Below are 24,098 nucleotides of genomic sequence, written 5' to 3'. Positions count from 1 at the left end.
AATGAAATGATACACAACTTTTCCTGCTTATTCAAGAAAAAAAAACTCATGAATTAGCTCAATTAGCATAACGGTTACATCACCTGATCTAGGAAAGAATGCTACATGAAAATGACTGTAATCTTATTTCTGAGTAATAATCAATAAAACACTATTTCTGAGTAGATCATTGCACGCATGCATCCCTAGCATGCCACATCTGCTCCAGTTTTATAGGTTCTTCCATATTGTTCACCAGTATATTGTTCACCAGTATATCCATATTACTGGCAAGGTATGAGGCGGATTTTTTTTTTGGAAGAAGGTATGAGCGTTTTAATAACCTGTAAAGTTTGTCAAAAAAAAATACTCAATTACAAATTATAAGACGTTTTGGGTTTTCTAGATATATGTTTTATTATGTATTTAGATTTAGATATACAATATGTCTAGACACATAAAATCAATGTACGTAGAAAAAACAAAACATCTTATAATTTGGAATGGAAGGAATAGCTAGCAAAACTAGCACAACTTCAACATCTTAAAAGCTTAATACAAATATACAATGAACAATGAAATGCATGATTACTTTCTTAACCTGGAAAGTTCATCAAACTTGCAGCACTGCAGACATTTATCAGCTGCAGCTAAAATTTACATTGATGCCTTGCACAACCATAGCATTACGGGTTGAGGCAGGCAAGGACCACCTCTTGCCAAAGAATAGTGTTACAACATAGGTTTCCTCATAGTAAAAACAAACAGTTACAGGGGATGCCGTCAAATGGCATCCATATACAACATCAACATCATATATAACTCTACACTAACACAGTAACACTACGATGATCGTACATCTTTGAAAACACCACCTCTCTCCATCTCTGCGACAATCTCTTTCAAGGCCGTCACTTTGCTGGCTAAGGTTCTGTACAATCTTGAATACCTGGCCCTTGTACCATCTGCTGTTCGTGCCAAGGCAAGCAAGCTGACTGCCTCTGGCAATTGCTCAAACACACCTTTTATTTCCTCAAAACTCAAGTCCGCAAGAACTGTTGGTCTTGGAACAACGCGGATCACCTCGCCACCTTTAGGCTCCTGGACTCGCAGATCAGCCTTAATCACCAGCTCACTGCTCGAATTTGCTCCACACTTTATGATGAAAGGCGCAGTCGTTCCTGTGTTGAACTGCAGTACATTCCACTGTGAAACCTCGCTCTCTCCCAATGCATTAGACTGCGGGGCAGGATCATCAGGGTCTTCTTCCAGTGACTGCACCAATTCATGGCAGCATTGTGTCAAAATAAGGTTGAACTGCACGTTATTTAAGAAAAGAAAGTATGTAGACTTCACAATATAAATGCTTGGAGCCTCGGAATAAAGCTTGTGCATATATACAGCATTTCACAATGGGAGATAATGTTGCTTAATCTAATATTCACTAGAAATCTTTAGCCAGTTATTATAACTGTAGTCTGTATGATGTATGTGACTGTTTCTTTAGGTGTAATGATGTTCCTTGGATCTCAGGTGCTCACAAGACGTGGAAATGAGGCAATCCCTTGTGCCATCTCTTGTATTCTACTTTCACAGACTAGAGATTTCACAGTTCAGCAATTGTAACAAAAATAACTATTGCATGCTGTGACAAACATTAATGAATAGGGTACTTGCTGCAAGATCCTATCTCTCACAAAAAATTCATTTCTGAAACTTCCAGATTCTGAAATGTAATTTCAAACTGGACACAGCTACCTAAATTATAAGTCATTCTGGCTTTTCTAGATACATTGTTTTTGCTATGCACCTGGATATAGGCTATGTCTAGATACATAATAAAAGTTATGTATCTAGAAAAGCCAGAATGACTTATAATTTGGAGTGAAGGGAATAGAAGGAATCAGTATGCTAGTTGCTAGGGCTATGCATTTGCAAACGTTCTGCCAAAGAACCAAAGAATCTAGCAAATTGTGATGTATTAAGGTATACAGAAGGCATGACTGCCAAATTTTGTGCATAAGATAAGTAGCAGAAATGCAGAATACATAGGTAATGTCAAATACTAGTTTATGTTACAGTTAAAAAAAGATAGTTATTGTTGAAGTGGATTTGGTTGGGATAACAGAAAGAACCAGTTAGTCTCCATCCCTCTGAAGGCTCTGGCTCCTTTTAGGGTTCTGCTTGCTTGATCTGAACTGAACAAGGTTGTCAAGGTTGTCTCCCTAAGCAAATATCCTAACCGAGTCAAACCTATCTCTTTCCTAACAAACCAACAAATACAATATAATCCACGGTACTATTCACGTGCTACAGCGACCGCCTGGACAGTAAACGCCTAGAACTGGTCCCACTGCCATTGCGATGGACATTGTATGTGCGAAGTTGGGCAGAAGAGAATAAGTTAAATGAAAAGTCAAAGAAAGATAGGAATGCTTAAGCTCTACTTACAAATGATATGATAATGGCAAAGAAGACGTAGGAAAAACAAGCTCATGAGGGAATAATCCCTTCATCATGTCATCATAATACTTTTGTAGCTTTCTTAATAAAATTAGGTGGCACTTACTCTACCTAAACACTGGTATTTCTTATTAATCCAGAGCAATGATTCCAAGGTACTACTATCTACATACCTCGACAACTTTCCGTGCCTCCATGATCTGCTTCTGAGCACATGGATGATCTATATCAAGAAGAGAGGGCATCTGTGTCAAGAGGTCATCCAATGACTCCAGCAAAGCTTTCCTTTTTGATTTTCTCATAGGTCTTGTAGAGCTTTGTCTCATTACTTCCTGATGTCAAAGAATGAACAAGCACCTCAAGTTAGTAAACATATTATAAGAGCTAGATAACTATATCTGCATTTGCAAAGCATCAGACCTTGACTTGCTTCAAGATGTTATCTAGCGATATGAGAGATGCTAATCGCGCATCCTCGGCAGCAGTAGGAGGATTTCGAATTGGTGAACCACCTTCTTCTTTTGTTAACAAGGCAGTGTCACTTCGCATTTGTTGCATGATCTGATAATAGCATGGCATGATTGGGATCACTCAAGTACAGATGTTACAAGAAAAGAAAGCATACAAACTACAGAAACTTAACATGTAGTAAGAATCATTTGATTCACCAAAACACACAATGAAAAATGGACAGTATCATGCAGTGATTCAGGTAAGCACCTTTCTCCTTTTGTGATCCACAGACTCCAGAGCAGAACGGAGTTTACTGACTTGTGCAGGATCATCAGCCTCCTCCGTTGCCAATGTGCCAGCTATGTCCTGCAAAATTGGGAAGAATAAGGCAAAAAGCTTTAATAAATTTGGTCGACCGGATGATGAGTCTGGGAAATGAAACCTTCAAGTGTTGTAGTTGTGATGTGTAAACACGCTTTGTGTATTCTGATAAAAGCTGGCCTAAAGCATCAGTGGTAGGGGGCTGCGCTGTACCAAGACCAGCCATCCATCCATCCAAAATAGCGGTTGACAGCAGTTCAAGCTGTCCTGCAGCTCCTCCAGCAGCATCCACACCAGTTACAGACAGAAACTCAAAGTTTTCAGCAAGCCATGCACGAATTTGGCGCTGTAATTCACCAGCTGGCGTGTGAACAAAGAGAGCAGCTAAAGCCTTGTTTCCAATTGAAAAGGCCTTAGCTTCCTCAGTAATTTCCCGGAGCTTCCCTCCAGTCACATGTTGTCTCCAAGTCTCCTACCCAATTATTGTGAAATTAGCACCAGAATGGTTCAGATAGAAAATAAACGCCAGGTCATTCGTATCAGATGGTGCTATCTATAGATCAAAATAGAGCATACCATGTCCAAACTCAACACATTAACTTCACTACAACTACCTAAATCCATATACTACATGGTTACCTAGAAACAATTAAGGGCAGGGTCACATTGGAACATATATGTACTACAAAAGAACAAAAATTTACCTCCTCAATACCACGAAGCTTCAGAACGATCGAGGAGAATTTTGATTTCTTTTCCTGTTTAATGTTCACCTTGAAACCATGCACATGTTCATCAACAAGCGCAGTTCGGGAACCATGACCATGGTGGTAAACAGGAGATCTGCCAGGACTACTTCCCCTACTAGAACTTCTACTTCGACCAGTATTTGATTTCTCCAAGAAACGCTCAACTGGAGAGACCTTTATGAAGCAAGGTCAGAGAGGATACTGTTAGGCTTAATGCAAAATGATAAGATGACTGCTTATATTTTCCCTTAAAATAAATAAATATAAACAAAACAGAGAAATCATGATACCTTGATGGACTGTAGTTCTGGTGATTTAGCAAGCAAAGATCTTATGTATAATATTCTGACTCTTGAAACTAACATAGTATCCATAACTTTTCTCGGTTCCATCTTTCGAATGAATGAAAACACAGCATCGCGGATCTCAGCAAGTATCTCATGCTCCCTAGCTGCACCAGCTTTGATAACTGCAGCCAAGACCTGCACGCAAAACATTTCCACTATTGCTTGTGCTTGGAAATCATGGAAATTGTAAAAATAACATGTAGAAGTTCCATACAATATTTTTTTCTCAAACATGCAGGAAAGCTGTGTATCATTGCATTAATAGAAGAGAGTTGAGAAACACACACACCCCACTGATATAGCAATTACATATGCGTGTATATTGTAAGGAGAAAGAGAACGATTCGACCTAGAAAATCAACTACCCAAGGTATAGGAGATAAGAAGGAGAACCCCTTAGCTCATGCCACACCCCAAAGCTGTGATTCCTCCCCAGCAAGAGACAAGACCATAAATAAGGAGAAAATTCCTTGATTGCCACTGAAATCTATACCAATCCCTTCACTGCCATCCAAAATTAAGAGCTCCCTTCGTTGCCATCCGTTCTAATTTTTTCGTTCTTTCGTTGCCACTACGGTTACACAGCAGTCACGGCATGACTTTAGTGCTCATACCCGACGTCCAGGAACAATCCGACGGTTCAAAGAAAAGGTTGTTTTCAGTAAACGGCTTCGCATCGCTACCCGGCCACCTCCCGCGTGCTCCGCCTGGCGCTCGACGGGCTCGCGCTGTCCGGCCGCATGCCCCGGGGCCTCGACTGCCTTCCCGTGCTCCAGGACCTCTCCCTCGCCCGCAACCTCTCCGACGCGCTCCCGCAGGGCCTCTCCCTCCTCACCTCCCTCCGCTCGCTCGACTCTCCTACAACGCCTTCTCCGGCGCGCTCCCCGACGACGTCGCGCGCCTCGCCTCCCTCCGCTACCTCGACCTCACCGGCAACGCCTTCTCCGGCCCGCTCCCGCCGGCCTTCCCGCCCACGCTCCGGTTCCTGGTCCTGTCCGGCAACCAGTTCTACGGCCCCATGCCGGAGGGGCTGGCGGCCAAGAGCCCGCTCCTGCTCCACCTCAACGTGTCCGGCAACCAGCTCTTCGGCTCGCCCGACTTCGCCGGCGCGCTCTCCGCAACCTCAAGACCCTCAGCCTTAGCGGCAACCAGTTCTTCGGCGCCGTCCCGGCGGACATCGGCCTGTGCCCGCACCTCAGCACCATTGATCTTCGGCACCGTCCCGACGTCCCCGCTTGGCTCGGCAAGCTGGCCGCGGTGGAGCACCTGGATTTATCCGACAACGCACTCACCGGAAGCTTGCCGGACTCGCTCGGTGACCTCAAGGCGCTCAAGTACCTGAGACTGTCCAGGAACTAGCTCTCCGGGATCGTCCCGGCCTCCACGTCCATGTCCAGGAACGCGCTGTTGAGCAAGGCGACGGAGATCGGGCGCGGCGCGTTCGCCACGGTGTACCGCGCGCCCGTGGGCGACGGGCGGGTGGTGGCGGTGAAGAAGCTGGTGGCGGCGAACATGGTGCGGTCGCGCGAGGAGTTCGAGCAGGAGGTGCGCGTGCTGGGGAAGGCGCGGCACCCGAACCTGCTGCCGCTCAAGGGCTACTACTGGACGCCGCAGCTGCAGCTGCTGATCACGGACTACGCGGCGCACGGCAGCCTGGAGGCGCGGCTCCACGGCGTCGGCGGCGGGGCGGAGTTGCCGCCGATGACGTGGGAGGAGCGGTTCCGCGTGGTGTCCGGGACGTCTCGGGCGCTGGCACACCTGCACCAGGCATTCCGGCCGCCGCTGGTCCACTACAACGTGAAGCCGAGCAGCATCTTCCTGCTGGACGCGGAGTGCAACCCGGCGGTGGGCGACTTCGGGCTGGCGCGGCTGCTGCCGGGGAAGCTGGCGGACGGCGGCGGCCGCGGCAGCCGGTTCCAGGCGGGCGGCGGGATGGGGTACGTTGCGCCGGAGCTGGCGTGCCAGAGCCTGCGTGTGAACGAGAAGTGCGACATCTACGGGCTGGGCGTGCTGATCCTGGAGCTGGTGACGGGGCGGCGCGCCGTGGAGTACGGGGACGACGACGTGGTGGTGCACTGCTCATGGACCAAGTGCGCGTCCTGCTGGAGCACGGCAACGCGCTGGAGTGCGTGGACCTGGGCATGGGCGGTCAAGTCCCGGAGGAGGAGGTGCTGCCGGTGCTCAAGCTGGGCATGGTGTACACGTCGCATATCCCGTCCAACCGGCCCTCCATGGCGGAGGTGGTCCAGATCCTGCAGGTCATCAAGGCGCCCGTGGGCGGCGGCAGAATGGAAGCCTCCTTCTGATCCATCCTGACTGTCAGTCACGAGTCATGACCAACCAACCAACCAATGTCCGGCCGCCGTGTGCAGCGGTGAGTCGCTCGTGTGCAGCGATAAAACAATGGCCATACAGAGGAGCTTATAACACTGTTAGTCTAAAATCGACGGAATGGCAATAAAGGGAAGAAAAAATCTACTTGGATGGCAATGAAGGGATGAGATAATTTTGAATGGCAACGAAGGGATTGTTATATTTTTCGATGGCAATCAAGGAATTTTCTCATAAATAAGTTTGGGGAGCGTCATTAAAAACACAGTAGTTCCTGTATTTCCACAAAGTCCAAGCACCCAAAATGATGAGTGAATTTATGCCTTGCTGGACCGGACTGCTCACAGCAGTCCCATACAATATAAAAGTGTGCAGAAGAAAAGGTTCAGTGGTACATATGTACTCAGGGATGCAAGAGGGCCTCCGATATTCAGCTCCAGCCTAATGCACAAGATGAGCACTGTTGGTGGCTTACAAATTCTGGAATACTTGACTAAGTCAGCATACGTATAGAGGCTATGTCCGTTGAGCCATGGGAGTTAATCTGGAAATTTTGGATGCTAGAGAAGTGACAGTTCTTCCTTTAGTTGTGCACACAATAGATGTTGGACAGAGGATAGGCTGCTCCCTTAGAGGATTGCCTCATCCAAATCAATGCCCTTTGGATGATCATGGGGATGAGACCATCCAACATGCCCTTTTGAGTTGCGTCTTCTTCAGCCAGGTGTGGCCACTCCTCTTCCTTTGTTATGGACTGCCTGAGTTCTCACCACAGCTCGATGACATGGTGTCCTTGCTTTCTGGGAGTAACAGAGTTGTGGTTGAGAATCAATGCTATGATCCTGGGAAACTGGAAGCAGGGTTTGAACTCGCTGATCACTCTGGGTGAATGGACCGTGTGGAAGCACTGCAACAATATTGTGCTCAATGGAGCTAAGCCTAGTGTAGAACTTGTCCTCAGGTAGATTTTAGAGGCGGTCACGTCTGGGAAACTGGAAGCAGGGTTTGAACTCGGAGGTCACTCTGATCCTGGGAAACTTGAAGCGGGGTTTGAACTCACTGATCACTCTGGATGCATGAACCGTGTGGAAGCACTGCAACAATAGTGTGTTCAATGGAGCTAAGCCTAGTGTAGAGCTTGCCCTCAGGCATATTATAGAGGAGGCTCACGTCTGGCGTCTAGCAGTAGGGGCTTAGCTCGGTGAGGTACTGAGGTGGCTGCCAATTAAGTAGTGGGTTAGCAGCTTGGTTAAGGTCGCTTTCTGTGCCAGGCACAAATGTAATTGCTGTACTATTCTGAGGTTGTGGGTGCATTTGAGTTTTGGTGCATTGTATTTCACAATGCAATGATACGCTGGTATCTGAGAAAAAAAATGTACAAGGGCAGGCAAGGACAATATAAGGGAAGGAGCAAAACTAGCTTAGTTGCCACGAGCAAAAGGTATGGTAAATCCAGTAATAGTATTATATGTTGGGGTGGTAGTAATTACCAGCATCAAAAGCTTATTAGCACCATCAGCTATTGCAGCAAATCCCTCAAACTGGTCAGGATCAAAATCCATGAGTGCAGACGTAAGGTACTCCCCAGCAGGTGTAGTTTTTGCTAGCTCATTGCTTGATTTCACAATAGCTCCACTGTTTCCAGTTTTATCCTGAGACACCGGTGATGCAACCACATCTGGTGATCGACTTTTGCTGCTGTCACTCCTGCAGATAGAGTGGTAAATTTGGACTATGTCTCAATGTTCTTTACACCAAGTATTATTGACTAATTGTAGATGTAGGCACTTTTACCTGCCTATCTCCCTTCCCTGACCATTAGCTGGCTTGTTTGCTGAAGAGCTTGAAACCTATGAAAGCAGTTAGTGAAAACCTCGTGGGAATTTTTTAGGGACAAATTTACTAACAGTTCACATAATTACACATGGTAAGAAGAAATTTTATCGATCAAAACGTATTGTCTACTTTGACATACAAGATGAGATTTGGGAGTGGGAGAAAAAGAAGGCACTAACTAAAACTCCCAAGCCAATGATATATATCCACTCCCTCCGTTCCAATATGTAGATTGTTACAGCTTTGTCCTAAGTCAAACTTCTCTAACTTTGACCAAGTTTATAGAAAAATGCACCAACATCTACAACATCAAATTAGTTTATGAAATCCACAACTAAACTAGTAAGAAATATGTCTTGATCATGTATTTAATTGTATTGTACTCCCTCCATTCTAAATTATAAGACGTTTTGGCTTTTCAAGATACATAACTTTTGCAATACAGTTAGATATACACTATGTCTAGATACATAGCAAAAGCAATGTATCTAGAAAAGCCAAAACCTCTTATAATTTGGAACGGAGGGAGTACATATTAATATATTTTTCTATAGACTTGGTCAAAGATAAGTTTAGCTTAGGACAAAACTAAAACGACCTACATTTTGGAACGGAGGGAGGCAGGGAGTACACTCTAATAGTCTTTGCTCAATAAAGTTTCAGAAAAAATATTCTGTCAGAAATTAACAAGCAGACCTAGGCAAACTAGGAGCATTTTTCTAATATATGCACAGGTGTTTACTAAATCCATCAGGTTAAATGAACAAAGAACATGACAGACACCTATTCCTCATAAACTCAATTTGGGTAGATACTAGACACCCTAAGCAATGAACGATATGGATCAAATCACTTTTTTGTAAAGTCTCAACTGTAGATTTTAGTTGAAATTTTGTTGTTTCCCATAATTAACAGTGAAAGTTGCAACAAGATGTCCTACAAACATCGTAGACACAGCAAAATGTGACATGAATCTTTGGTCCTTTCCACATGCAGGAAGGCAGTCCCACAAAACAACAAAATAAGTGAAAAGGAACTAGTTCATAACACAGAGCGCAACAAAAAAAGGATAAAGAATACTTTGGGGGCAACCTGTGGAGCACTTCCTAATCCTGACTTCTCTGTAAGTCTGTCAAAAAGCTTCTCGTTCTCTTCATGTAATTTCTGTATTTGTTTTTGTAGCAAAGGAAAGAAAGGTTTGTGAAGATGAGATCAAACAAATGAACTACAAAAGATATTTAGATCAAACTGTAAGAAAACAAATTTTCAACAGGAAGTCAACAGAAAACTTGAATTGTGTTAAGTGTTGACTTAAAGAAAAGACAGATCATGCATCAACAGTCATGGTGGAGCACACAAGGATGGCAAGAATCTTCACAAGAATAGTGGCAGTATAGGTAGCAAAAATTCAACTTCTAATCAGGTACCCATTCAAAGGTTTTAGAATAAAACTGTGGTGTGAGAAGATCTCTAAACTTAAAACTTGTAGTTCAAGATAGCAAAACAAAAGTTTAAAATGGAGCAGTCAGAATTTAACAGGCAGGTCACACTTGCTCAATTTAGATATCAGGAGTATATTTTATTTAGGATGGTACCATGAAAAAGAACATCCATAACATTGAAAACTTGTTCTACTACTGAACTTGCGATGTTTCCTGGTAAGTGGGTACCCATAAGTTCAATGCAAATTGCTCCAATCAGTGAACCCATCCCATCTGCCGGTTCTACGATGCAACTATCATTTCAAACAACTGAAGATGAACAAATTTAGGTCACTCTATGGGTTTAAATTCACTGGAATCTGAATGTCCATTGTTTAAACTTTCAGCTAACTTATTATAGTACATGCATTTCATGGGGAACCGGTGATACTTATAGCGATGAAAGGATCCATTGCGTATCTACCTCAATAAGGGCATCCCTTTTTGCCAATTCCTCCTCAAGCCTTTTAGTCACTGAAGATGAGTCAGCAGTTGATTCTGTTATCTTTGGGGAAGAAATTACTGAAGCAGATTCAGAACCAATAGTTGATCTAGCATCACTAGCATTGAGGGCCTCATTAAGCTGAGACTCAATGGACTTGAGTTTTGTCTGCAAATTATATAAAAGAAAACAATGGAAAGCATAAGGGAATATCATAAAAAGGGCGTACCCAGTGCAGAGAGCTCCCGCTCTGTGCGGGGTCTAGGGAAGGATGTTAGTGGCAAGCCTTACCCTCACCTGTGCAATGCGAGGAGACCGCGACTCGAACCCGGGACCTTCCGGTCACAGGCATAAGGGAATATCATGGCATGGTAAAAGATATATGCTTCAGACATAGTACAACAATTAACAGAACCACAACCACTTGAGCAGATTGACAAAGAATATAAAATAGGGAGCTACACCATACTAAACCCATTCCAAAGACCAGAAGTGTGTAGTATTAAGGGTGCAATCTCAATGGCTAGATCATAATGCCATTTCCCTATCAAAAACTGAACTTGACTAGAAGTTCATGATAAGTAAACATGATGGGGAAGGGGCTAACAATGACAATAGTCTCGCTAGTTACTGTCTCCAATGAACAAAGAACTATTATAAAGATATTATGTTCAAATTTCAATGGTTTATTGCCCAACTAGTAAATGTATGTAAGATCACTTGAGCAAAACATAATCTTAGCAGAGTTCAAATCTGTGTGATTGGACACAATAAGTTAACTTACAAATAGGTGACTTTGCCATGGTGAAAACCAACAATTTCGAAGAGGCTCTCACAGCGTTATTAAATGTGGTACACTGCATAGATTACTTGAAAAGGAGGGGTATATATTTTATAGCTCCATCCGGACATGATGCGATCCCATCCCATGGTTGTCACTACAAAGCCAACCTTACTAAATTGTAATTAAACTGCGGTCACCATTAATTAATAAGTTGATTTGTGCAAACAGTGGTTGCTATCTCGTGGATTACCTAACATATACATTAACAATAAATTGAGCAGCCCACATATAAACCACAAAACTAACATTAGCTTAGCTTTCACATTATCGTGTATAATAGACTGACAGTACAGTGGAGAAACTAAGAACCATAGTGCATGTTCACAACATCATCATGAAGAAAAATAATAGCAAAAGCGTACAATATTTATAAATAAGTGACAGGACAAAAGACAATAAGACAGTAGTAAAAAAAAAGTAGGTGCATCCAAACATGACTCAATGAATATGCTTGCTAGGAAAGATATAGAGATGGATTAACATTTAACCTGTAGTGACTGAATTGTTAAATCTTGTTCTTGCATTTTTAGTTTTTGCTCTTGTTCAACTTTCAAAAGATGAGAAATCTGATCCCTTAGCTGGTTATTCTGCTCTTTCTCAATCTTGTGCTTCTCGGCAAGCATTAAATTTTCAGACTGCAACCAATAACGAGACAACAAAAATGTCAAGTATTTTCAATTTTTAAGAACTCACAAGAAATGGATGGAATACTATATCAAGTTCTACAGCTACAGTTAAGTAAACTGCAACCGAGAGCCAAAGCATCAAATTACAGACTTAATAGATGTATCACAACAGGTGTAAGACTAAAGAGGGAAGATGAAACAAATTGTGACAATTCACTTAAGCAAACTAGGCCTTTTTATCAGGGAATAGAAGGCAAGCAACCTAGTTAAATATACTTGACAATAACATTACAGTAATCCACAGGATCCAACAAAAAGGCAACAAAAAAGAAGAATGGCTTGTTTAAAGGTTTCCCTTAAAAATCTTCCTCGTGTTCCTAAATAACAAAGCAGTTCAACATGGATGTGATTGATTGCCTGCATTAAAACGTATCCAGAGTTGTCCAATGCAAGCTTCTGGTGTTTGGTTGCCCGTATTGGGTCTTATGCAGGCTTACAGAGTGCAAAAGAGGTATCCACCACTGCATTTTGGAGTACGCCAAAATCGGCCATGCTAGCTCGCACCAGCGGCCAGGCCCGTAACAAGTTTGTGTCCCCTTACCTCCTGTTGCTTGCCACCACTCCGTCGCCACCATGGCAGCTCAGGCATGGCTGTTGACGACAAGCAGTGGCGAGCTGTGACGGAACGCAGTGGAGGAGCAGAAGACTGCGGTATTGAGAATGCTGGCAAGCACGGCGGATGATGTTGCTCCCAACATTGACGGCGCTGGCGCAAATCTCGCAGTTCATGGCTGTCAATACCGCATCCACTGCACGGCCCTCAAGATCTACCTCAGCAGCTATGAGCTACACATCAGAGAGGCCCAGGATGACAGTCAACTCGGGCACGCGGAGGTGGGTGAGTATGGCGACCGCCAGCATGTGCCGCGCACTGAATGACCACTGCGCCTCCTGTTGTCGCGTCCAGTCAGGAGCTGGTCAATATTGAACTGCGCAACAACAGCTTCTAGCATGTGCTGGCATCCACAGGATCTAGGCTGCAACCACTGCTTACATTCTTGGATCTGATGCAGATACATGTTCTTGCTTGCAGTGGCCACGAGATCCGCATGCCTCTCACTGCCCAACAGCAACGAACTGCAGCAAGAGGACTATCTTTCAAACTCCCGTGACTTGAAACACCAGTGAGCTGTAGATCAGTTTGGTGTATCTGAACTTCAGTTTGGTGGATGTGTAGAGCGATTTGTCCAACCTGCTGCTTGCTTGTGGCAGCCTCGGTGCTTGCTTGATACATGGGAGGCTTGTGTTGTGCTGTGTTCATTTGAATTTGGACACAGTTTTTGTGTGGAAGAGAGACTCAAGTAGAAGACAGAAGGGCGGCGGGTGTTAATGGAGGAGAAGCAAAGCGAAGGGAGCTAGTCAGCTAGCTGTTATGCCTGTGGGGTTGGGAAGAAGGAGATGATACATAATCTCACCACAAGAATAAAGAGGTGGCCATATACAATACAAATCAGGCAACCAAAAAAAACGTATTGTATGCAATTTACCTAAACAGGGCAACGAAACACGAGCACATTGCATTGTATTTATGCTGGCTTAGACTACGCTGCAGAAGGTAGGGGTTCACATTTTCTTCTAGGGTTCTCATATTGTTGCGCATCACCCTGTTTGTTTGAGCTTTTGGCCACTTTTAGACTACTAGCTTTTGGACTTTCCAAAAGCCAAACAGCTCCCATAAGCCAAAAGCCCAGAAGCTCATTTGTTTGGGAGAGCTTTTCTGAGTCTCGCTTATAAGCTGAGCAGGCTTATCTGATAAGTCACGATCTGGAGAATCTGCTGTCTGAATAAACTGGGCGTTTGGCTTTCCTGATTATTTCTGGGTGATTATCTAAATTGACCTATCTACCCCCCACAGAGACCTTGCTGGCTCCCTCGTCCTCTTCCTCTTCCTCCTCCTCCTGCTCCTGCTCCTCGCCTTCCAGCACGGCGTGGGCAGGCGGCACCCCTCCGGGCTCCACCATCATCTTCCCCCCGGCAAGGAACCGGCGGTGCTTCAAGGGGTGGTGCTGGCCGAGGGGGAGGAGAGGGCCGCCGGCGCCCTTCCTTCAGATCCGGCGGAGGGGAGGGGAGGGGAGGCGAGCCAGAGAAGAGGAGGTGAGGACCGTCGCCGGAGTCGAATCCGCCGCTCCCGTGCCGGATCTGCCGCGCCGGAGTCGGATCCGCCGCTCCCGTGCTGGATCCGCTGCACCGGAGCCGGATCTACCGGAGGAGGGGGACGGGCCCCGCGCGCCACTGCCGGAGGAGGGGGACGGGCCCCGTGCGCTGCCGGAGGAGGGGGACGGGCCCCGCGCGCCCGCCAAGAGACCCGCCTCGGTCGCGGTCGCCGGGGTGCCGCGTGCCCGCCTCGGTCCCGCCGGGGTGCCGCGTGCCCGCCTCGATCCGCCGCTCCCGTGCTGGATCCGCTGCACCGGAGCCGGATCTGCCGGAGGAGGGGGACGGGCCCCGCGCGCCCGCCAGGAGACCCGCCTCGGTCGCGGTCGCCGGGGTGCCGCGTGCCCGCCTCGGTCCCGCCGGGGGGCGCGTGCTGGGGAGAGGAGGGAGGGCCTCGGGTCTGAGGGGCAGGGAGAGGAAAATCCTGCGCGATTTGGAAAAGCGGGGTGGAGCTCGCGATTTGGGAAGCGTTGCGGGCGACGGTCAGTCGCGGAAGCGCGTTCGCTGGCAGGCTCGTAACGCAAGGCGTTTGTGCGGGCTTTTTGGCTTATCTTGCTCAGAAGCTGAGCGAACGCTCTCCCAAACACGCCCATAGTGAGCTTCTGGCTTCTGGCTTCCGGGAGCTTTTTGGCTTTTGAAAGGTTCAAAAGCTGAGGCCCAAAAGCTCCCAGGAAGCCCAAACAAACAGGCCTGAAGGCAACCAATCACACCCTAAAAGAACCTTCGAGTTCAGAATAAACAATAACCTATCTGTCTTGGGTACTAATTTAAGCTCTGTTTGTTTGATTGTAACAATTTGTCCTATGGATTGTTACAGTCTAGGATCTGTTTGTTTCAGCTTGCAGATTGTAACAACCCGCAAGCTGTGATCCACAATATGCAAGCTAAAACAAACAAGGCTTAACAAGATCAGAAGCCAAACACTGCAGATAATTAAAATCAACCTTGAGATCAGCTTGGAGTGTAGACGAAACTCTCCAGGCTTTCTGAACTTCATTGAACAGCAGTGTGCACTGGTCGTTAGCCTCTTTTAGAGAATGTTTTAACCCAATAACTTTTTGCCGCAGGTCTAGAACCTCCTTTTCTTTGTCATGCAATTCTTTGCGTGAATCATTTGCCTGTAAATAAACCAGAAAAGTGGTTACAGGTAGTTCTACTACAATGCTGGCTTGGTGCCAACTTGCATGTGGATGCCAGGTTCAGCAAACAAATAGGACCAAAAGATTGAGCTGCCTAACATATATATTTATGTTAGTACAAATTATTTAATAACTCTACCCACTAGAATGGATGTGTATGCAGCACTGAAACTAGCAAAACACAGACACAAATAATTATATGCATGAATGAAATAGGGTGCACCATCCAATGTTTTCAAGTCGTCCGATTAATCGCGATTACTCGTCCTAATCGGTCCCTGGTGTTCGATTAGGAGGTCCGACTCGATTAGCTCGACCAGAAAGCTGGTCGTCCGATTAGTCGACGAGAAATCGCGATTAGTCGTCCGACTAGGACAAAGACGACCAGTTTGGTTACTCTGTTTTTGGGCCTGTTTAACTGGACGGACATGTGGGCTACTGGGCTTGCAGTTTGGCCTGTTAGGGTTAGAATGTTTAGCAAAAAGGATTGTTAGCCTTTGTTGCGCTGCATCTGGATGCGAGCGTAGTTGGAGTGAATTTTCTGCTGTAAGTGCTAGTGTACTACTGCTGAGTAATTAAGTATGGTAGTGATATTGATATGTGATTCTGCATTATATTTTGTGCAGGTCCATACAAAAAAGAGAAACCGATTAGAGCACCAAAGGTTAAATAAGTTGGTATATGTCAGTTACAACCGCAAGATGGAAAACAGATTTTAAAAAATTAGAGAGCTGGGTTCCAAAGGAAAGAGATGCAATCCACTCTTGCTTGATGAATTTTATTGGGAAAATGAATGGGTCAATGAAAATTGTGAACCAGAACCAGTTCAGGAAGGTGGTGGCGATGCTATGACTTGGGCTGTTGTGGATGAGGCTATTGGTGCAACTCAGGGTCTAGATGGACGTAACTTGCCTAGGGCTGCTGCTACTCGTGCTGCTGTTGCTGCCCCTGTGAGGCGTACTTATGCTAGGAACAGGAAGCGTCCAAGGAACACAGTGACTCAAGATATTGATGAAGTTGATGATGAAGAGCAAGATCAGCATGTAGATTCAGCAATAGCAATGGAGGAGGATGAAGAATCTGCACCAACCGAAACTGGAGATGGACCAACGGGAGATGGAGATGGAGGCTTCAATTTTAATGTTGATTTGCTTAATTAGATGGCTAGTTGCCTACTTTTGTTGGACTGTTAAATGTCAATGTTTGTGACTCTGTGTTGAACACTTTAGCTTATGTGTACTGAACTTGTTTGGTTATGTAATATGCTGGCTGTGTGGCTGCTATGGTCTGCTATGTGCTAACTGCGAAATGCTAGTTATTTGCTACTGCAGCAATGCTTGCTAATGCAGCAGTGCTGCTGTTGAGCTGTGTCAAGATCAAGACTACATTAGTGTTGCTAATTATGGTCTTCTTTGGTATTTTAGGCTTCCAGCAGCAAGTCAGCAAAGAAATGGAGTTTGGGACAGGAATATGAACCTCTGGACATGGCAGAAAAGAGAAGAAAACAACTCCCACAAGTAAGTCACCAGCTAAACACTAATGTAGTCTTGATGCTTGCTTTATTGTGTGTACTATATAGTATATATAGGTATATATATATAGTAGGTATATATGTCCTGATATATAGGATGACCAGGGGTCAACTAGGCTCGACTAATTGGCCTGGTCGACGACTAATCGTGATTAGTCTCCTGGTCGGTCCCATGGCGACTAGGTTCAACTGGACGACTTGAAAACATTGGCACCATCTGCTCCCAAGAAAAGAGAAGAAACGGGTAAAAGGCACAGGGAGAAATTTTCTTCAGCAGAGTATCCCAAGAATTTCTCATGGCCACCATAACTCCCAATTGCTCTCTTTTCCCATCTCCCCTACCTTCTTCCTCAACACTACTAACTCTTACTATAGCCCAACAATATGAGAACCCTACAAGAAAATGTGACACGAATCCAACTACATCTAGCGTGCATAGATGCACAAGAAAAAAAAACTGGAACGATGTAGAGAAGAGAACAGTCAAAAGATTCAAATCATACCACCTCTTTCCATTTCTTTATTGTGTCACGATTTCCAAGGCTCAGCTCAGCATTTCTTGCTCTTGCAGAAAAACTGAGTGTGGATAAAGTTCTTGACAAATTTGAAGCACTTGGACTTACATGTACGATCAGCAAGATCTTTGAACTACTTCCTGCACCAATGAAGGTATGTTAAAACAGAGGCACTACCACAGGCTGAAAGTTTATGTTATGCCTCTGCTTCCCAGAGAGCAGGTACCTTCCTGTAGGCAAAAGAAGACTCTGTTTTCTATGACACAGGTGCATTTCCTAAGGAGCTAAGACACGTTGTTAAATAACTAAACAACCTCTAGTACTTAGCATTCATTTTGTTCCTTCCCGTTGTTCAGGTGGTGCGCCTCCAATTCATTAAACAAAAATTTCCAACATATTAACAACAGAAACACACATTGAACAAAGTATTAGCCTCACAATGGTGTTACCTAGAGAGTCAGCTAAGATTTGCGTGATTCTTGAATTCCCAGATAGAACAGGCCCCTTCTTTGCGCTTAAAGAGGCAAATGCATCACCCAGCCTATGCAGACAATACATGAGAGCAATTTTACGTATAAGCCATAAGGACATTAAAAAGGAAGGAACCATTGAAGGTAGTGTGCCACATAACAAGGGCCCATTTTACTGGGAATCAAACAGGCAATGATCATAACAAACAGAAAAGGTAAAAATATGGTCTCGAATCAAGCTACTTACGCAGAAAGTGACTTTGAGACATGCAAGAAATCTGTTACATTGTCCCTGTTGGCATCTTCTTCAAGCAAGCATTCACTTGCTGGCAAATCCACTAGAGAAAGCTTACTGTATAGATGCTCTCCTGTTACGTAGTTTCTGTAGTGTATGTGAATGGTAATGATCCTGAAAAGGAACAACGGATTCAAATTTAAATAGAAAGGTGATGGTGGACGAAACAGAGCACTACAAAACCAAGCATTAATAGCCTATAATCAGATGCTGTGAACAAAAAAAAATAAGTGATTAGTAACTAACAAGGAAACAGTAAAGAGCGCCATTTTTATTCGCAAAAGAGAAAGTGTGCCATTTTAAATTAACCAGCAAACAAATGGAGCAGGCAGTCTATGCTCAAGAAAGAAAGATGGAGCTGGTGGTCTGCACCTGACTTACATGTATCATTACATTCTAAAAACAATTATACGAAGAGTTGAACAACTAAACTCCATAACATAGGGATGCTTTTTAAACAGTGACAGTGTTCGAGAAAGCTAAAAGGCAAGTTTTATAGGACGACGATTAGACCTGCTATGTTGTGTGGTGCAGAATGTTGGCCTACGAAAAGACGACATGTTCAACAGATAAGTGTCGCGGAAATGCGTATGCTGCGTTGGATTTGCGGTCATACGAGAAGGGATCGAGTTCGGAACGATGATATACGTGGTAGATTAGGGATAGCACCAATTGAAGAAAAGCTTGTCCAACACCGGTTGAGATGGTTTGGACATGTCCAACGGAGACCTCCAGAGGCACCGGTGCGTAGTGGAATCCTAAGCCAGGATAGTAACGTGAAAAGAGGCAGAGGAAGACCGAAGTTGACTTGGGTAGAGGCAATAAAAGGAGACTTGAAAGGATGGAATATACCCAAAGACTTAGCCTTAGATAGGAGTGCTTGAAAAACAGCTATTCACGTGCCTGAACCTTGATTGCTTCTGCTGGGTTTCAACTCTAGCCTACCCCAACTTGTTTGGGACTTAAATGCTTTGTTGTTGTTGTTGTTGTTGCAGAGTGTTCGAGAAACAATGGCCGAGAGGTGTCTGCTAGACAAACTCTACACAATGCCACCACCTCTAATCTTTTGGGGCTACAGAGGCAACGCATAGGGCACTGCTACGACATTGAGCTATGTGACCATGTAAACTAAACCTGTGCTGTATACCCCCATCACATTCACATGAACTCTTGAAACCTGTATATGCTACCACCTTTTGCATACTAATACAAATGTTCAGGCTGGCATCTTGCCCGCTGTAGTTCCGGTCAAAAAAAATATAGTATTCTACAGAAGCAAAACAGGAAATGTTTCACATACAGGTGAGAAACCATGGCCTTTGGAGAATTTACTGATCGGTTTTGAAGTGCTATCTTTAGTGCCGCAGAAAACTCTAGAGGATTTTCAACCTTCTCTTGGACAAGCTCCACAAAGGATTCTTGTACACCCATTCGAACTTTTGGGACCGTGCTGCTAGATTCTGATAGCAAATCCCTAACCTGTGTTAGAAAGAACACACAAATTTATCTCCTTATTATACCATACAGGGTAAGGTAACATGGAGCAACATGTTTTCTTAACAGCATAAAGAAAATCACTGACAAATGATTATAGAGCTCAAAGGCACCTGATCATTGTAGAGCTCACAGGCAGTAAAATAGAAGTTAAAATGTGCTGTAGAAGTAGTATCTGAGTTTGAAAGATCAAACAGTTCTTCAAAGCTCCGCAGATATAAACCACGATCGTGACTAGATCCTTCCTGGAAAGAGCACATGATTAAAAAACAAGATGTTGCAGACATGTATTAAAAAACATGCCAGCAAAGAGCTCAGATATCATGTAAGAATATCAGTACTTTGTGTAAATGCTGACTGGCTACAAGATGATAGTGATAACCAAGGAGTAAAAATCAGATTTTACCAAACAAAGTAATTCTAAAACATTAGCATCATGAAATAAAAAAAATAAAAATGTTAGCATAACCTATGAAAGCTCTATGACATACTACATGTAACCACCAAACCAATATAAGAATGCCATGTCACAAACATTACTATGTTTCTTTGTGTAAGCTATGGACACTCATGTTTCATTCTTATAGCTTTCTAAAGTATGTTTCTTTTGCGAGAATATGGATTACACAACTAATCAACATATAGTATGTGATTGTTTGAACACAAGAAAATACACTTTGACCAATTGTATTTGTTTATGAAAGCAGTGTGTCCAATTGCATCAGATTCCATAATTCTTGTTCTTTCATTAAAGCTCAGTTGGGCTCCAAATGTGGTTTCAGCGCTGTGCAGCCCTGTGCTCTGAAGTGGTATTCAAGATAGTATTTATCATATGAAGAAATTAATATGGTGTTAAAGAGACAATTTGCGCATGACTTCATCTTAAATTGTAGGTTAAACAGTGGCACACACAAGAGTGTCAAAGACTTCTTCTTTTTTGAGGGGGAGTGTCAAAGACTTGATGTGTACCAGTGTATGTGTTTTGCCAGAACAGCTTTGACCATATGCAAATATGGAAATATTGTACCCATCCAGGGCAGATTGCACGAATGGTTGAACATCAAGGAAAAGTTCAGCTGAAAGGAAAATTGGATGGCTGTGTAAGAACAATATAGGACAACACAGTATTCAATCAAGATTCTGCACAATCTAGCTCCTTTAAATCGCATCCTACATTGCTGTACACCTAACATTCATAAGAAAGTATGTTTCGAACCCCACTCCACCAGTCTTACCTTGCCCAATGTGGGGTCCATATACCCTATCAAACTCGTAATCCTTCTTAGGATTGGTTAAAGATTCATCTCCTGTGTTTACACGGATACTAAAATCATCTGGAAACTCTACTACTGATGGACCCTCGTCTTCAAATAGTGGTCTACTACGACAAAACACCTTGACATTGCCTGCAAGATGGTGAAATTTATTGAATTATTATGGGAAATTAAAATATGTCATACATAAAAGATATTTGCAAGCCAGAAAGTACAAAAAACATTGTGCGGGGTACCTTTCAAGGTCAATAGGTCATTGAAAAGCCTTTTCTTCTCATGAATCAAAGGGGTAATTCTAGCTTCAGTCTCAAGGGCAGCTTGATCTATAGCAGAAAAAGGACATAAATCTCAGAGGACGATGAAAAGATTAAATAATATGAAACATAAGGATGATAACTCAATGAGAGCATGGATTTGAGAACACGAGAGTTGACATTTGCCAGCAAACACCCTTAGCACTTCTACAATTGATTGGTACACAAATAGGGAGAAGAGGACAAGGTATCACAGACACCAGCAACCATATGGTGTGCTGATCAACTAAACACCACTGGAGCATGTAACTTATTTTAAGAAACAATGAAACATACAAGCTCATTGTTACTGATCCGAGGAAAGAAAACATTACGATGATCAACAAAGCAAGGCATAGAAGAAAAAAACAAAATTGAGTTCAATGATGATCAAGGTTGCTCCCTTAATGATCCAAGGGTAGCAGAACAAGAAATGCTTCAATTTACTGAAATACATGAAGAAGAGATGCCGAGCTTACCTAATTTTCGAGTTCTGTCGGCAAGAAATCCAAGATAGCGGGTGACATGGCCCAATTTTGCATTAGAATACTCAAGAAGGTCACTAGCTTCCTGTCTAAGCTCCAAGCAGTCCTCTCTAGCAAGCTACAAAAGAAGTTTAAAAATGTCAGTTGGCAATAACTGAGTGGATGGCAACAAAGGGAGACAAGGAGCAAGTGGGTAAATAAACTATCATGGACAACAAATCTGATTTGATGCGATAATATCATGCCAAACCGTGGCTATATAAACATACTAAAAATGGATAAAAGAGTAGGCCAGGCACTTTTGGGGGGCTCTATAACTCATTTGCACTCCTTCGTTCCCAGTGATCAGCTAGTATATTACTTCTGACACTTGCACTAATTCAATAAGTAGAACATATTAAGGCCCAACCACACGAAACTAAAGCACAAGGGCCTGGCAAACACATCCCTTAATCACCTGAATTTGTGCCAATCTAACACATTCTAATTTTGATTTTCCCATCCAACAAATTTCAAAACTCCCAGCATCTGTCTGCAAAACCACCACGCCCAAACAGATCGAGCAATGTTATCCAATCAAACCACCACGGCCACAAATAATCCATACAATCTGTGTCAGTCAACTTGTCCTAATTCATAAACCTGTGGAGGGAGCTATACAAAGTCATCCCAATTTTCCCGCTCAACCTATACAAAATGCTTCATCAATGGCGGCATTCCAGCACCATACAAGCTACAATACCAGCTTGCGGCACCCCCGCGGACAAATCGAGCTAAAACCAGACACAACAAAAAGCATCAACCGTTACCGAACAAGAACTCAAGAGGCGAGACGAGCACCTGGACGCTGTCCGCGAGCTGGTCCAGCCGGTCGGCGACGGGCACTGCGCCGGCCCCGGCGGAGGGGCGGAGCACCATGGCCGTCGGCGGAGCCCGCGGCATCGCGGTCGGTGCCGACGCCGGCTGCGGTGGCTCGAACCCCGACACGTCCCAGGACCAGCTGCCGCGCGAGCCCGCCATTGGCGCCGCGGCGACCGGAAACCCTGGATCGCTACAGGAAAAGAAACCGAGGTTTTGTAGGGAGGAGAGGCGGAGGGAGGAGGTGGCGGCGGTGGTGGTGGTGAACGGAGGGAGCCGCCCGCCGGCGCCTCTATTCTATCTATCGCTTCGAGAAGGAGAGGGCGGAGGACAGGGGCCAGAAATTTTTCCGCTTTCGCATTTCGGTTTGTTGCTTCAGACTTGTTCCGTTGGACCTCGGCTGATGGGCTCGTGGTGGAACCGTGGAAAGCTTTTCGGCATCGGTTTCTGTTCGTTTCTGGGTGGTGGTTTGAAATCGACGGGCCCACGGGCGGGAACAGAAGAGTGAAGGCGTGAAGGGAGTAACTGCTGGGCGTACCCGCGTTTCACTGCTAATCGTATACTATAAACGTGACGTTATTTATACCCCTTGACAACCCAAAGAAACTGTAATAAATGAAACGTGTTGACAATTTTATACTCGTGTAATCAGAATACTAGCTACGATTGGCACTACTCGTGTTAGGTTTTTCCCGATATATTAGGGCACGTACAACGCCTTTGATTGAGCCGTCTATTTAGTGGCAATTTTGTAGATAGATTCTTCGTTTACAGCAATCAATGAAAAGAGAGGAGAGCCTCGTCGTCTCATTTATTGATGACACATAGTATATTTTACATCTGAAAGACTAGAATTGTGTAGGTTGTTCTCACCCTAGGCTTGTAAAATCGTAGTTAGATGTATAATTATTAGGGTCACCTTTTATTCTAACACTTTTTGCCTAGTGTGTGTGAGCTTATAGAATTTTAAATTAGGCTATTCACCCCATCAAACCATCCAAAGATCCTTTCAGGTTGGCCGACCCTTCCCTTCACGTTTTAGCTCAATTTTGTACACAAACAGGGGGACACACTCCATGTTGACCTAGGGCATTGGATCGATGTCGGTTTGATCCAAGGTTTTAGGTGAGCCTCACATGGGTTTATAGCTTTACGAAACTGAATTAACAAGCACACAACTGCCAAAAACCAACACATAGGAGTGCATCCAAGACGTACATGAGTACATGGTTCGCCATCCTTCGCAAACGAACAAAGAACCATGGTCCACCGCCCCCTGCAAGCCAAGATAGCCATCGAAGGCAGGAAAGGACTAGAGGCCTCACAAGCAGGAGCACCTAGTCAACCCAAACTCTTTGTCGCCTCAAAATAAACTTGCCACTACTATAGCATAGGAAGGGGACCGAGTCAAAGAGTAAATTTGTTCTAGTTGGACATGTTTAAGAGAGAAATAGGTTCATTCCAAAATGGGGTGGTCGTTTGAGAAACGATAGGTATTATTTGAGATGTTCTAATCTTGCATTCACCTAACCTTAGGCAAACTATGCTTGCCATATAAAGTGTGACAAACAAAATGTAAGTACAACTATGGCAAAGTTTGACATATCGTGAGCCTACAATTTGTGGCAAGCTATAATCAAGGTGGTGAATCAAATTATACC

The 24,098-nt window shown here is 44.3% G+C and overlaps 1 protein-coding gene and 1 pseudogene across 5 annotated transcripts; one reads left to right on the top strand and one right to left on the bottom strand.

Moving 5' to 3' along the window:
* Positions 1-588: 588 nt before the first annotated feature.
* Positions 589-22,824, bottom strand: LOC136529746 (kinesin-like protein KIN-14L). 5 transcript variants are annotated; one of them, XM_066522815.1, is made up of 23 exons: positions 22,420-22,824; positions 21,574-21,697; positions 21,038-21,124; positions 20,763-20,933; positions 20,497-20,603; positions 19,641-19,772; positions 19,334-19,512; positions 17,986-18,147; positions 17,718-17,809; positions 17,257-17,408; positions 15,028-15,201; positions 11,735-11,881; positions 10,385-10,570; positions 9,560-9,643; positions 8,438-8,493; positions 8,134-8,350; positions 4,256-4,447; positions 3,921-4,139; positions 3,338-3,688; positions 3,163-3,261; positions 2,863-3,003; positions 2,616-2,774; positions 589-1,254 (listed from the first exon to the last, which is right to left on the bottom strand). In XM_066522815.1, the coding sequence occupies exons 1-23, from the start codon at positions 22,597-22,599 to the stop codon at positions 823-825; spliced, it is 3,843 nt and encodes a 1,280-aa protein (XP_066378912.1). In that variant the 5' UTR covers positions 22,600-22,824; the 3' UTR covers positions 589-822. The 5 variants fall into 5 exon arrangements, with proteins under 5 accessions (XP_066378912.1, XP_066378914.1, XP_066378915.1 ...); XM_066522817.1 differs by having other exon boundaries at positions 9,572-9,643; XM_066522818.1 differs by having other exon boundaries at positions 10,385-10,465.
* On the top strand, positions 4,990-6,815 carry LOC136528586 (probably inactive leucine-rich repeat receptor-like protein kinase At3g28040; annotated as a pseudogene).
* Positions 22,825-24,098: the final 1,274 nt, after the last annotated feature.

Source organism: Miscanthus floridulus, chromosome 19 (genome assembly GCF_019320115.1).
Source record: "Miscanthus floridulus cultivar M001 chromosome 19, ASM1932011v1, whole genome shotgun sequence".
Taxonomy (NCBI): Eukaryota; Viridiplantae; Streptophyta; class Magnoliopsida; order Poales; family Poaceae; genus Miscanthus; species Miscanthus floridulus.
This window is presented reverse-complemented; position numbering and strand designations above follow the sequence as displayed.